General features: G+C 46.2%; 1 protein-coding gene across 4 annotated transcripts in view; it reads left to right on the top strand.

Moving 5' to 3' along the window:
- The first annotated feature begins 151 nt into the window (after positions 1–151).
- SMURF1 (SMAD specific E3 ubiquitin protein ligase 1) overlaps positions 152–14,750 on the top strand; it is a 45,599-nt gene continuing 31,000 nt past the window's right edge. For all 4 annotated transcript variants that reach the window (XM_064673238.1, XM_064673237.1, XM_064673236.1 and 1 more), the window contains exon 1: positions 152–376. In XM_064673238.1, the coding sequence (XP_064529308.1) occupies positions 322–376 (55 nt within the window). In that variant the 5' untranslated portion in view covers positions 152–321. The remainder of the gene's footprint in view (positions 377–14,750) is intronic.

The raw sequence follows: 14,750 nt of genomic DNA, 5'->3' as shown, positions 1-14,750 counted from the left end.
GGCCCTCCGGCGTGCGCGGGGGCGTGTCGGGGGCGTGGCCGCCGTTGTGCGCGGCCGGGCCGGGCCGGGCGGGCGCGTCGGCGGCGGCGGCTGCGGGGGCTGAAGGGGCTCGGGGGGGCTCCGCGGGGCTGAGGTGACCGAGCCTGCGGTGGCCGCCGACACGCGGGGCCGGGGACCCCCTGGCATCGTGAGGAGCGGGCGGGCCCGCATGGCGGGGGTGCGCGGGGCCGCCGGTTGAGCTCGGCGCCGCCGCCGCCTCCTTCTCCTCCTCGTCCTCCTCCTCTTCCTCCTCTTCGTCCTCCTCCTCCTGCTCCAGGCGCGATGTCGAATCCCGGTACCCGCCGGAACGGATCCAGCATCAAGATCCGCCTCACAGGTAACGGGGCGGCGGCACCGCCGTGTGTGTGTGGCCGCAGGGCCCGGGGTCCGCTCCCCCCCTTCCCCTCGCCCCCTCCCCGGCCTGGCCGTGAGGGGAGGGGCGGCCGGGCCCGAGCTCCCAGCGCTGCTTAACTTTTATCCAAGGCTTTTCGGTTCCGCTTCCACCTCCGTGGCCCCACGGTGCCTCCTCTTTGCTCTTATGTATTTATATTTTTTCCCTGCCCCCCCGCTCCTCTGTGGGGTGCTTGAGCCCCGCCTTGGGGTGACATAAATTTGGGGGTTGGGGGGATTTGTCACTGTCTTGCCCTCGTTTTCCAGCAGGTCAGGGCGCCCTGCTCCTTCCTGGGGTCTTTTCTGCACCCTCCCGCGTGGAAGGTGCCGTTCACCCCACACACACCCCCTGACCCTTCAGTGGGGTCTCTTCTGTGCTGTTCCCAACTTGGGGGGTTCTCTGTGATAATCCCCTGCACAGTGCTCCTCCATGGGGTCTCTTCTGCACCCTCCTTGTGTGTGGGGGGGTCCCTGTGACACCCTTTGCCCCCTCCCAGCCCTTTCCTGGGGTCTCTTCTGCACCCCCCTATAGCAGACCAGGGCACCCTGCTCCTTCCTGGGGGCTCTTCTGCACCTTCCCTCATGGGCTTGTTCCCGTGTCCCCCCCTTCTTCCAGCCACACCACCCTGCCCCGTCCTGGGGTCTCCTCTTCACCAGGAGGATTCCCAGGGCCACCTCTCCCACAGACTGGCTTTGCAGCAAAGCCTTTCATAATTTGCCTTACTTCACTTTAATTAACAACCCCCCCACCGCAGCCTCCCGGGTGCCGAGGAGGAGAACTCAGTTCCTAACGAGAAAACATTAATTTAGTTGCTTTTGCCTTTTTCTTTTTTTTTTTTTAAAAGTATGTTTCATTATTTTCCCTCCTTCCCCCTGACTTACTCTCTCACCTGGCAAATATTTCATTCAACTTTGGAAGTTCCTTCCCCGTGCAGGAGGTGACACCCGGGGCTGTGTGTGTGTGTGTCCTGCCTCCCCGAGAGGCCTCGGGAGGGTGCACGGATGGATAAACCAATTTGTGTTGTACCCTGGAAGATCTGGATTAAGTCTTTTGGAAGCTGCTCCGGTCGCTGCCGAGCCTGCTCCTTTAATGGGAAGAGACACAGTTCCTGCTTGTTGAGGCTGCTGTGTGAATTATTAAAAAAATGAGGTCCAATCCAGTCTTTCAAAGGCAACAAGTGGGTACTTGGAGAGCTCTTGGGCCGGAGGAGCCACGGAGCTGCTCTGGGTGACCGGTGTTGATCCCTAGAGAGGAATCCCATGTCTGTGGGTTCATAAATCCTTGGCACATAACGAGGAAACGGTGCTGGATAAACTGCAGTTACAGGTTAACTTGCTCCTGGCACATAACACACTCAGTCAGAGGCAAAATAACATAAAAATCCTGGTGTTCTTTTAATCCTTTGATTCTGCACTGCTGGTGCTTCAGAAGACCAAAGTTTGTGAGGATAATGTAAATCTGAAAATCCTTTTCTTGGATGTGAGAAGGCTGGAAATATTTTTAGGTTGTATGGATGATGTTTGATCTGAAATGAGTTTTGTGGTGATGTATACCAAATGTCAGCTCAGTCATTAATGTGGCTTATTTTTATGCAAGTCAGTCAATAGAAATGTGAGTTAAGTAACTTAGGCCGTGGTCATAGCCCTTCTGAGCTGGAGGAGATCATTTAAATAACAGAGAGAAGCTGTTGGGTTTAATTTTAAAGGCTGAATGCTGCAGCAAAATGCTTTTTAAATTTTAGCATGCACTAGCCTTCTCTCCGAGCTGGGAACATTTCCTGGAAGAGACTGAAGTTTCAGTTTATTGAGCAACTTGGTGGATTTATTTTTTATTACTCTCCATTTTTTAACTGTATTGAAGAAATCTCCTGCTTGCTCAAACACATCTTCTGTTTTTACAAGCAGGAAATCTGGGTGGTGTGACAAAAATTGCTGTATTTAATCAACAAATAAATTGCTCTGGGAGAGGTTTAGCTTTGGAATTGTTGGGCAATCTGAGTTCTTGGCTTGGCTGGGACTGGGTGCTGACTTACCTGTTTCAAATGGCTGCAGCCAACCTGGCTGTTGTTTTCTCATCTCTTTGGCTATTGGGAGGTTTGAGCAGATTTAGATCAAGACAGAGGACCTCTTCTGTCTATGATTTATTCTGTGCCTTGTGTTTCCTGTGATTAGAAACCATTTGAGTTTTGCAGTACTGAAAAGAGCTGGGTAAACATCACTTAGGCTGGGGATTCCTGTGAGCATCACCCTGTCAATGGGAAGGGAGCAGTGGTTGAATCTCTCATGACTTCTTAAAGACATCATTTTTTTCCTTCATATATTGGACAGGTACTTGTGTCAGCAGCACATTGGGGTTATTTGTGTGAATGTATCTAAAAGTTCTGGATCCTCTGATGATCCCCAGAAGTGATCTCCCAGCTTGCAGTGTCAGTCTTAGCCTGATGCAAATCACAGCGAAGTAAAATGGCAAATAATGCATCCTGTATGGAAATATTGAAAAAAACAACATCAGCAGTGAATTGGATGGGGGTTAAAATGACTTTATGTTCTGTGGATCTCAAACATGCTCATCTCCTGTCATATCTCAGTTCCTCCAAAAGCCTGTTCCTCTTATTTCCTCTGAACCCTTCACCGCTGCTGGTGACGTACGAGCCACAGATACTCGTGGCCTTGTCTCTTGCCCCTTGGAGCAGATCTAGGCAAAGTAAGGTAAAACTTCCTCTTAAGCCTGTGGTCTTTTCCTGTCCTTGCTGTCACCAGGGCAGCACAGCAGTGGCAGATTTTCCAACACCAGGATGGAAAGAATCAAGTGACACTGTGAGTGCCTGTGCTCCCCAGGTCAGCTCGGGATCCTCCACGGAGCACGTGTCCCTTTTTACCCGGGTGCTTCCCTGAAACCAGTGTTTGCTGCTGCAGTCGCTGCTCCCTGGGGAAGTTCCAAAGGGTTCATCACGCCCAAGGCTCAAACTTGTCTTGCTCACACTCTTCTGTCACCCACAAGTACTGGTGGAACCTGCAGTCTCACTGTGCTGGGTATCGGAGACGCGCCTGTTCCAGGCAGCTTGCAGGCAAAGAATGCAGATGGAATTGGGAAGGCCATGAAGAAATGGACTAAACATGGAACTCTCCTACCAAAACAGGCTGCAAGTTGTGTTGTGGCTTCATCGGTTGTGGATTCTTCAGCAGGGGCTCAGCTGAGGTGTTAAGAGCTGCCTGGCTTCTGGGGCCATCATGGAACTGAGACAAGATTGGGAAGGGAAAGGCATTAGTTTAAACTTTATGGATCACTTCCTAGCTCTCCGGTATAGATGGCCACGTCAAGGACTGATGGCAAAACAGTTTCCTTAACAGAGAAGCCAGAGCCTGTGTAACAGAAGAATACAAATAATCGTCTCCAAGCATCTCCCTCAGCTGCAGTTCAGAGTCCTCAGGGGGGTAGAAACACTTTCCTCCTTGGAAAACCTGGCCTGGGAAGGTGCTGTGCTGCTGGTGGTGGCAATTTTGGAAGGAGGGTGTAGGTGAGAATCCTCCCAGGTGTAGTGTCAGAAGCATCAGGGAGGAGTGAGGAAGATGATGATGAAGTGGGTGAGGTGAGGGGAAGAGCTGGAGGGGATTCATAAGTGACAGGTTTGATTCCTGTCGGGAAGGTGGTGGTGCTTGGCAGCAGCTAGGAAAGAGAAGAGGAAAGAAGTGACACAGAGGAGTATCCTGCACACACTTCCAGGTCACTGTAGTCAGCCCAGTTTAGGGAACCCCCCGCCACACAGCCTGACCAGTTGGTAGCTGGTAAATGGGTGACTTTGGGACTTTCTCCATTTGTAATTTAAGGAATCCATAAAGGAATACAGTGATTTTGAGTAGAAGATAAAACATCGCATTTCCCTAAGAGCAGTGTTCACTTAGGGTTGTTATAGAGGCACAGGCTAAAATGTGTCCCAAATGTCAGGATGCTTTGCCTCCCTTTCATGGCTAATGCATGGATCGATGCCGCAGAGTTGACTCACTGATCGATGGCAACACTGATATTGGTGACCTGGACACTTCCATGTCCAATGGTCAGAAACAATGAATATCTGTGTAGGGATCCCTCTGTCAGACATGGTAAATACACCATAGGGTGGCTGTAGTTTTAGGGCTGGACATCAGAAAGACCACATGTTCCAGGTGAAGAGCACTGGGGCAGGAAGGCAGGAACAGCTCTCTGCTCATCCCAGCCTCCCTGGCAGCCGGAATTGAATATCGAGCCAGTTTGGTGCCGTGGGGAACACGGTGGGAAGCGGCGGTTGAGTAGCTCCGAATTTATTCCTTTCCCGCGTGGTGACCTGGGAGCGCCTCGAAATCCACGGCTCGTTATTTTGTTCTCCCAAGGATTTTCTGTGCCCCACGTCTGCGGGGAGCGGGGGCCCGGCCACAATTGGAGCGCAGGGCTGGAGCTCGACACGGAGCTTGGCCACAGATTTCCTGTGTGATGCTGAGCAAGGAGCTTAATCTGCCTCTGCCTCCCTTCCCCATTTGCCTTGGGAGGCAGGAGCTTTTTCCTGAAGGTAAATTTGTGGCTGTTCAGAGCCCCGTGGATAGAGATGGCAAAGAGGCTCAGGGCATACAGCTACGGGGACTTTAAGAAAAATAAAATAAAATGTTGCTTTCCTGGGAGGAAGTGGAGAGCACAGCCTTTGCAGCCAGCCAGCTGGCATTTTTGGGCTGCCCGAGTGGGAATCCAGAGAGCAGCCTTTTCCTCTGGGCAGGCTATGGGGAGCGAGTCTCCTTTTTTGTTTCTCCCAGTAAGTCAAAGCTGTGCCAGCACCATTGTCCTGGTGGAAGTAAATTAAATCACCAGAAGGAGTTTGTTTGAATATCCCCCTCAGGCAGGGAAAGTAGAAACAATAACTACTCTATTCCTAACTTGAAACTTTCTTTTGTCAAATTGAATGTCTTCATATAAAGAAATGCAATTTGGGATGTGGTTGTGCAGTTCATGGTTTCTTCTTTTTTATTCCATAATACCCACCAGTCTAAGAACAGTTTTCTCATCCATTTCCTGGAACAGCTCTATCACATTTCTAAACATTTGTAGCATCATCCTTTCTCTTTGTGTTTCAAAATTAATCATCAGTTCTGGGGTAACACAGGCAGTGTTTGATTTCTCAGGGAGGAAGTTGATTTTACACCACAGTGTTCTCAGTGCCAGTAGCAGAACTTTCCTGACAGCAACTCCGGGGCTGCTCAAACTGCCCCTGTAAATAAAGACCCACGAGACCCCTCGGATGCTTCTGGGCTGGCTGGAGGTTTGCATGGTGGGTCACAGAAGTACTGCATGGAAACACCATCCCTGTGTGTGTTTTGGAGGTTTACCTGGATTGCTGCCCAACTTGAAGCAAGTCCAGTTGAAATGCTTAGAGTTGGATTACTCTGGTTGGATTACTTGCTGCTATTTATGGTTCTCCAGTTAACTACTCACTCGGCTGCCGTGTTGGTTTGGGCTCTCTTGGTGGAGGCAGCGTGATAGGGCAGAGTGGTTTGGAGAAGACATGATGAAATTGGTCTGCTGGGTGGGAAGTTTAGGTATGAGCACAGCAGAGCAACTCAGTTAAGACCTGAGTGAAGAGAATATTTAAAAAAAAAGGCTAGAAGAGATGTCCCATCTGTCACCTTTTTCCCTAAGTTAGGAATTGAACCTTTTTTTGTTTTTCCATTGTGATTCCTCTGGAAACAGTCAAAATATTACTTCTAGAAGGACTGAAGTCTGGAATATAATTGAAAGCTTTTACCTGTATTAGGGCTTAGATATTTTTCATGGAAACAGATGCTGATCTGTTCTCCCAGAGTAAAATGAACTTACTGAAAATGATTTGTTCTTTCCTGTACCGACAGTTGCCAGGGGGCAAAGGAGCTGGGGACATCTTGAGTCTCGAAGTACTTGTTGACAACCACTGTGTTGTGGATCTGTTCAGGTTTAGGAATGTCTTTGTCGAGGTCTCACAATAGTCCTCGATGCTTTGCCATCCCAGGATGCCTCCTCTTTTGGCAGTGAGAACAGCACTAGAGTTGATCCACTTCCAACTCTTTTTACCTTGATACCATCTCACCTTCTCTGGCATGTCTGTTGGAAAACCTGGAGTTGAGCCTGCGGGTAGTTGACACGGAGCATTTGGCTGGTGGGGAGGAGGCTGCCACTCTCAGACTCTCAGATTGTGATGTTTCAGGTGCTTACAAATGAGTTCCTGCAATGCTGCTGCAGTAACTCAAGATGTTATCTCCTTGCTGGTCTGCTGACCCTCATTGCCAAAAATTTGTCACCTGCCACGAGAAAACTGGCGGAAGAAAACCTGTGGTCACACTTCAGCTGCTTCAGTGCAGATTCAGCTTCCCCCTGTAAGTCTAGCTCAAGGATTCACACTAAGATGCTGAACAGGGAAAAGCTGAGGTATGTGCATGTATTGGGAGTTTTTGGAACAGAAAAACAGAGACAGCAGTGATTTCTTAAACCACGCAGCAAGTGTGTATGTATCAATTTAAAAATATTTATTTAAGTATTAATGTAATATTGGAAGAAAGCTGCAATGGATATTTGCTGAAAGGGAGTCAGTAGGTCCGTAACAGGTTAAGATGCTACATGTTTTTCAACTTTGCTTCACACCCCTTTGAAGGGAAATTCAATAATTTGTGAGAGGGGATCCCTCGGGATATTTTACTGTTTTCTGTCTCTTTGTGAAAGTCGTAAAATGCGAAGGGGAGACAAAGCAAAAACACTGAAAGTTTTTCTTTCACATATTCTCTTATGGACATGGTGAATCTTTGGGGGTGTAGGAGCTGGATGATAAATCTGAGGATGCTTGAGTTGAATTGGCAGAGTAAGCATCCATGCTGTTTTAGAAAGAATCTCTCCACAGGGCTGTAATAGCTTGATGCCTTCCTCTTCAGTAAGTCATTTTTGTCAAGTTAAAGGCCAAAATTCAAACTGGCTTGTTGTCAAGGACACTAAGCACAGCAGGCAAAAGTCCCCAAGGCTACCCAATTCACAGCATAGATAGATAAAGCTGGCAGAGCCTGCTTTACTCGTCTTCCCCTCCCCCACGAAAAAAATCCTCTTCCCTGGTTTTTTGTTTGTTTGGTGGTTTTTTTTTTGGAGGATATGGGCACTATTCCGCATACTAATACAATTTAACAGAAAGTATTTAAATGGAAGGTTTGTTCGTCTGTTTTGTGGGTGAAACAATCCATTATTGTTTGGGAGCACCACGCAGGAATAATGCACAATCCCCGCGGTGCCGGCGGGTGCCGCAGGCAGCTGTTCCAGCTGTGCTCACCTCGGCACAGCTGGAGGGGATTGTCCTTGGCAGGGTCCCGGCGAGCACCGGCCCCGCGCGGTGGCTCCCGTGCGATGGAGCAGTTCAGAGGGGTTAAGCTCATAATCCTAAACCGTAAGAAAACGATGGAAAATCCCGTGGAATCGGGCGTTTGTAACAACCTCCCGTTTTACACTTCGGGGCCTGAGTCTCTCCCAGGGCTGTCCAGCAGCGCATTTAGGGATGAAGGCCGTGTTAAACCACACTATTAACTCCCAAGTATTATTGACCAGGAGTGTTGTGTGTCCCTGAATGTCCTCACTAATGTACAGTTTTTACCCGTGATTGGTTTTTCTGAATGGTGGATGTTTCTCTCCCAGCCCATCATGAAGAAGCCCTGCTGAAGAAAATAAAATGTGTTTCTTTTCCCTTCATAGGTAGCCTGGTGTTATCCTTGTCTTGCAGTAGTTTTTGCTTTCATAGGTGTGCAGTAGTAGGTAAAGAAATATTTTTGATAGGATTCAATCTTTTTTTCTCAAGTAGATGAGATCTTTCTAGATACACTTCATTATTTGGAGTGAAATGCCATTTTTGGATGAGTGAATTGGGGAAAATGGTGGGTTTTTTGACCTTTTCATATGTATACATTTTTGTCTTCCTTAAAAATCTGCCTATTTCCTCTAATAATTAGACTCAAATAAAATGCATAAGTTCTTATGAATTTAAAGTTTCCATATCTTGTTTACTTCACAAAATAGCAAACTAAATTTGCACGTATTTGAATCTGTGTTCCTGATTAATCTTCCTGGTGTTTCCAGAACACTGTATTAAAAGCTCTCCTTTGTATTTTTCTCCTGAAAATAAAGGTTAAAGCCCCATGGAAGACAGTTGCCTTCTTATTTATATTGAAAAATAATTTCTTTATTTTGGCAACTCCTAACATCAGCCTGAACTTTCTTTTTCATGGTCCTGACCTTTCTTCCTCACACCCGGATGTGGTTCTGTGTTGCATCCCCTGAGCCAACCGGACATTACAGCAGAAAATTCAGTCCCTGTGGTCAGTGTTTTTACATCCTTTAGTGCACGGGGTGTGTGACCCACAAAGTTTATTGGAAAGGAAGCGTCTTTTGAAATGCATGTGCTCTGTTTTCCTGGAGAGCAAAAGTGAAAAAAAAAAACCAAACACACCAAAACTCCAGACTGCAAATGAACTGAGTGTATGGATTGTGCTGGTGCCTTAACATAATTTTTTCACTACACCAGTGCAGAGTTTAGAAAAACGAGGAATTTCAATTTGATTCAGACTTCCAGTGATTGATGCGCTTCCAGGGGAATCCTTGTTCTTCATCCTTGCAGCTGATGTGTTTTGCTTCTTTTCCTGTGTTGAGACATTTTTGTAAGCATGGGGGAACTTCTTTTTAAACTCTGATTTAAATGCAGAAGTGTCATATCCTACAAGTGTAAGTCTGATTAGCAGACACCTCGTTGTTGAGAGGGGTTTCTTTAACATTAATGAGAAGAGAATCCGTTAATTTTGAGTTCAGAATGGAGTGTGTGAATGTAAGCTAAAGGTCTGATGTCAGCCTTCGAAAGAGAAATTGGGTGAATTCTCTGGGCTGTAGAAAAGCTGTTTGCTTCAGAGCTATATATTCCCAGGAATTCCAAGCAATGTCCCCCCTATCTCTTTCTCAAAAACATCTGCACATGGGTAACAGTCAGGCTGAGCACTGCAGTGGGCATCTCCATATCTCACGTGTCTGTAAACACCCAACTGAACAGATCAGAGGGAGCAGAAACGGCTTGGTGGGAAAAAAAACAATGCCTGAAATGTTGTGGCTTTTGGGATTTGCAGAGAACTTCTGTGTCTCTGATTTTTCGCCTCCCAGCCATTTCTTGTGTGCGGCGTGTGTATGCTGGGATGGGCTGATTTGGTGAACTCACCCCTGAGATTGTTTCTAACCAGGGTGAAAATACTTCTGCTGAGCCCCCCCCCCTTGCACAGATGAGTGCTGAAATAAGGTGGGATGAGGTTAAAAGGCAGGAGTGAAATTAGGGAGCTCAGAGGTGCCAGGGAGGGGTTCAGCTCTTTGAAACATGGAGTGGTCCATCAGCCCGTGGATGTTCTGGACTCAGAAGGGCTTCAGTGGTGAACTCAGGCTTTAATGACTTTATACAACTTGGTAATTGTGTGATGTAAGCAAGTTGTGTGATGTAACCAGACTTGGATTTGCATCTCTGCCCCTTTTCCCAGAGATCCTGTCACTCATTCAATAATCCAACGTCCTGTAAAAAGCACAGGCTGTGGGAATAAGTGTGTGGCTCTTTGTAAGACTGACTTCTGCATATTGGGCAATAATTAACTAAAATACAGTATGTTACATTTACAGCTAATATGCCATAATAGGAACACCTACGTCTTTTATTCCTTCTTTCCAAGGTTTTTAAGGAATAATGTTAAGAGATATTTTTCAATGTGTCTGTTCCAGCACAATAAACGAGCACAGCTATGAGAGGCAGCCGGGCAGCCTGACACCAACCTGCAACCCCTAGATCTGCTTAGGGTAATGGAATCAGCTCCAATAATTGGGCTGTCACCGGCTCTTAGCACTGCTTTTACATGGTCGAGAAGGAGACTTTGTCAGACAAAAGAAACATGTAAATAGGTGCTTTTCTGTGTTGTGTTCTTTAGTTTAAAATTAAATACCTCCTTGCAGTTAAAGGTCTGTCGGCTAACAGGATAAATAACACTTCAGTGTAACCCAGCAGCTTGGCTTAGACTTCCAGCCACAGTCATTTCTTTTATAATTTTTTTATTTGTGCAATCAGAGAAGTAATTGGGCTTGTCTACAAATAATGTTTTGATAAACTTCAATAGAAATTAGCAAACCAGCCATCAAATGGGATTTATAGAAAGTTGCTTGGGAAAATGTGTTGTAAGTAGTCTGCAATTCAAGGCATTTCCTTCGCAGGATGCTTATCAAGTCTGCATGTGCTACTTCCAAATTGAACTAGAACGTAGATGAGAGCTATTTTTGATAGAAAGGGGGAAAAAAAAAAGAAAATAAAGCCCAGTTGGAAAGTAGTAACGGGTTTTTTTTCTCATTGCCTTAGGATGTAAATCCTACAAGTGTGCAGGGAGAAAACAGACTTTGAAACAGCCGAAGAAAACAGATTTATCTGTGATGTCTGAGGTGATGCTGGTAGTGTAAACGTGATTGAAATAGTCATTGTAGGAGTGGTGAGTAAATATAAGAGAAGCCTTTGGATAAGCTGACTTCTCTTTGCTGCTCCATATGCCAAGTGAAGGCAGAACGTCCTGCTTGTTTCTGGGATGTTCCTTCCCCAGGGAGACTGTATCAGGAGGAGCAGCTGCCAGTTTTAAGGATTGTTGTGCTCCCAGATGCCAATGTACAACTCTTCTTTTATGTGCTGGTTGTGGCTGCCAGCCTCCTCTGGGCTGGTGGAGTTAAAAACGTTGCAAGACCGAGGGGAAAACGATCAAGCAAATATTTGGGGGGGGGATTTCTTCTAAATTTATTGGTTTTCTAGGCTTTTGGTGTTTCACAAATCAGCAGTGAAGCCTGGCACATGGAAGCTGTCTACAGAGGATAAACTTAGGGACAAGCTTAATCTTCTTTCCAGAGTAAAAAATTACCAGGCTGAAAAGGGATCTCACCTGTCATTCTTCTCTGGACTAATTTTTGGCTCTTCATCTGATATCAGTCAAATTTGATGAAGGCAGAGATGTTAAGCATACCAGGGCTCCAGGACTCATGGGGATGAGTAGCTTGGTAGAGCAAATCCACCCTCCCATGATCTGCCAGAGGAGACAAGGAGGGGTGCCAGGTCCTGGTCCCAGCCCTGTGGACAGGAGATGTGGAAGGAACAACCCAGGAGAGTGAGAGAGGAGCTCTGAGGTAGGAAGGGGAGGGATATACATGAATTAAGTCCTCCACATAAATAGGTAAACCAAGATTCATGCATTTGCACAACTGCAGTGAGAGTGTTTTGGTTTTTTCTTGGTTTATTTTTTCCTCCAGAATTTAACAGCATTGAGGCAAACATCCAGATGACTTTATCAAGCACCTGTAATAACACTCCCTATATGTTTGTTTTGACTTAAGGGTTTTGTTTTGCCTCTTAACCCAGCTGAAATCTCGTGTTAATTCCTTACACAAAGCCTCAGCTGTGCCCTGTGAGCACGTCGCTTCCAGCATCAGCCACTGCATCAACCTCCTACTGGCATTTTTTAATTAAAAGAACAGCACTATCACTTCAAATTAGTGCCACATAGCTTATTGGAGTAAGGAGTGAAATGGTGTTTAAAGGTTTTTCTCTCGTGAAAATTTTTTATTAAAATTCTCTCTCTTTAGGTTTTATCTAGAGTTTGTCATTCAGTGCTTGGACAATATCTGATTCTGAGGTGTGCTCTTAGTGATATGAATGCAAACAAAAGGCTGACTTTTAATATCTTGACTATTTGATAAACAAGAATCACCTTCTTAATAAAAACAAAACAGCAGACAAACATTATATTATTTTATGCTGCCCACAAAGCTGCATCAGCCTGTTTTTCAAGTGCATTCCCTGTGTGGAGAAAGTAGTGGAGAAATAGATATTTCTGGGAGCTTCTGTGCCATGAACTGTGAAGAGCTGGTTTTTGTAATCCTGTTCAGTGAAATTGTTAGGCCTCCGTTATACTAAATTACTGTGAGAGCAAGGAATATATCCAGGGGGAGGTAGCCCTAGTGAGAATTTTCCTCATACAGCATTTCATTTTATCTGGAATATTAGCACTGTTAACCATCCATGCGAAATGCAGTGTATTGAATCTGTTTAATCAATTTAAAGTGGAAAGCAAACGTCTTAGGCTTTGACTGAACCAGCTGTCCTCATGTATTGGTTTTTTCAGATGTTAAATTTGGGACTTTGGATGTGTTAATATAGTAGTTCGATAAAGAACTTTTTGTTTAAGAGAACTTTCTTCGTATTTTTTGTTGCAGGGTCCTGCAGCCAAGTGGTCAGTCACTTGCATAAAATCCTGTGTCTGAATATGAAACACAGACATTAAGGTTGTATTGGAAGAGGCATCCTATCTTTTCCTTCAAGCTCCAGTTTATTTATGTAATACCTTTGATCGAGGCATCTCGGAGCCGTAGTGGGATTAGAATTTATTGATGTGATGGAGACTGACATTTTGTACAAGGAAAACAGCAAACAGGTGCTGTTGCAGGCAGAGTGATGAATGTATAATGTTGAGAAAATTGTGACCAAACACCCTGGTCAGAATAATGCACTACAGCGTTTTCACCAAGATCCCAGCCTTTGTGACTGTGGATTCACTTGGGATTGGAAAGGGAGTTTCCATTAGTGAGTAGCTTGCAAGTTGTTAATAAAAATTGCCCAGGGGAGGAAGGTCCACACATTGTTGTTAAGCCACTGTTGAGAGACTGACTTTGCAGTGAAAATGTTTATTCTTTAAAAAAGAAAAATCTGTGCTAGAATGCTACAGGCATGCTCTACTTATCTGTTTTCATTCTAAACTCTATTTTTATTTTGCTCTCTGCAGCCAGTCTGTAACTAAAACATTCCTAGCATCTTTTGGCTGGAGATTCAGTCAAGGACATTTTCATCCTGCTTTCAAGAAGATGATTCCAACCTTTTTTGAAGCTTCTCCAAAGGAAATTTCCTTCTGTAGTGGATATGGTGACAGTGAGGGAAATCACTGCTTATGGTCCAAAGGCTTAGTGACATCCCCTTGTTGTTGTCATGTCCTACTAGGCTTAATCTGAAAACAAATGGAAGTATTTTAGCATAGCCTGATGGCACAGAAGAAGAGTTGGAGTCACCCTGGATCTGTGATGTTAGTTCTGCTTGAGCTCACTCACCTCACAAGGTGGCTGTGAGCAGAATAATGTGGATAAATGTTTAGTGGGCACAAAGGACAGGGGCTGTGTCTGTGTCTGTAGGGACAGACCTCCCTCCCCACCTTCCGACTCCATCGGGGGGGGATTTGCTGTCATGGACTGGATTTTCTTCCTCAGCCATAGATTGGCCCTGACCAGTGTGTTTGTTTTGTTGTTCAGCCCTGGTGACTGTCAGTAGCACTGGGCTGAATAAACAGAGACTATTGATCAAATTTGAAGTCATTAACTTGGCAGTTTAAATAGATGCTGGCCTATATGATTAGAACAAGGGAGTAACACATAGGCTGATACAGCTTTATTTGGAATAAAAGCCTTCTTTTCATGGAATCTTGTTTGGTGCCATTCAGCCCTCAGTTTTGTGCCTCCCTTAGGTCACGCAAGAATGAGACGTTTTGCTTAAAATACCTGAAGGGGATGGCTTTGCTTGTGTAAGAGAGCGATAACACGGGCATAATATGGATCTGCTGAACTTTGATACTAATTGCAAGTCCTGTTTGGAAGAAGGGGGTGCTACCCTGAGGTTATTGGTTAACCAATCCAGCTAGGACATGTCCTGGGAGGAATCCCACTCCATCTCCAGGCTGGCAGTGTTAATCCCAGCTCCAAAGCAGCAGCAGTTTTGGATTGTCCATCTCGCTGCTGCAGAGAGGAACACAGGGCTGTTAAATCTGGAAACACAACGGGTGATTAATGACTTTCAAGGAAGACGTTTCCTTTTGGTGGTGGCTGCTGTCGTGCCCCGTGCCCTTCAGCCTTCTCCATCATAGTAAGGCTGTGGATGGAGCGTGGCCGGGGCACACGTGGCACGTTCTGCTGTGTGAGCTCCGGGCTGCTCCCAGATCCGCTCCAGAGGTCGAGCAGCACCGTGGGAAGGGCCCTGCACGGAGCAGTGATGATCCCACTGCTGGGGCTGCTCCTGAGTCACGGTGCTGCGTGTCCCTCGAGAGCCTGAACATCCAGCACCGGGACACACACGGATTGACCCACATTCCCTCGGGCACAGCGGCCGTCACGTGCACCCCATCGCCAGGAAATCAGATGGGAGCTGATGTCACTTGGTTCACCCTGGCAGTTTGCAGGGCCCCAGCCAAAGTGCTTTTAGGGATTT

The sequence above is a fragment of the Pseudopipra pipra genome, chromosome 16 (assembly GCF_036250125.1).
Source record: "Pseudopipra pipra isolate bDixPip1 chromosome 16, bDixPip1.hap1, whole genome shotgun sequence".
Classification (NCBI taxonomy): Eukaryota; Metazoa; Chordata; class Aves; order Passeriformes; family Pipridae; genus Pseudopipra; species Pseudopipra pipra.
This window is presented reverse-complemented; position numbering and strand designations above follow the sequence as displayed.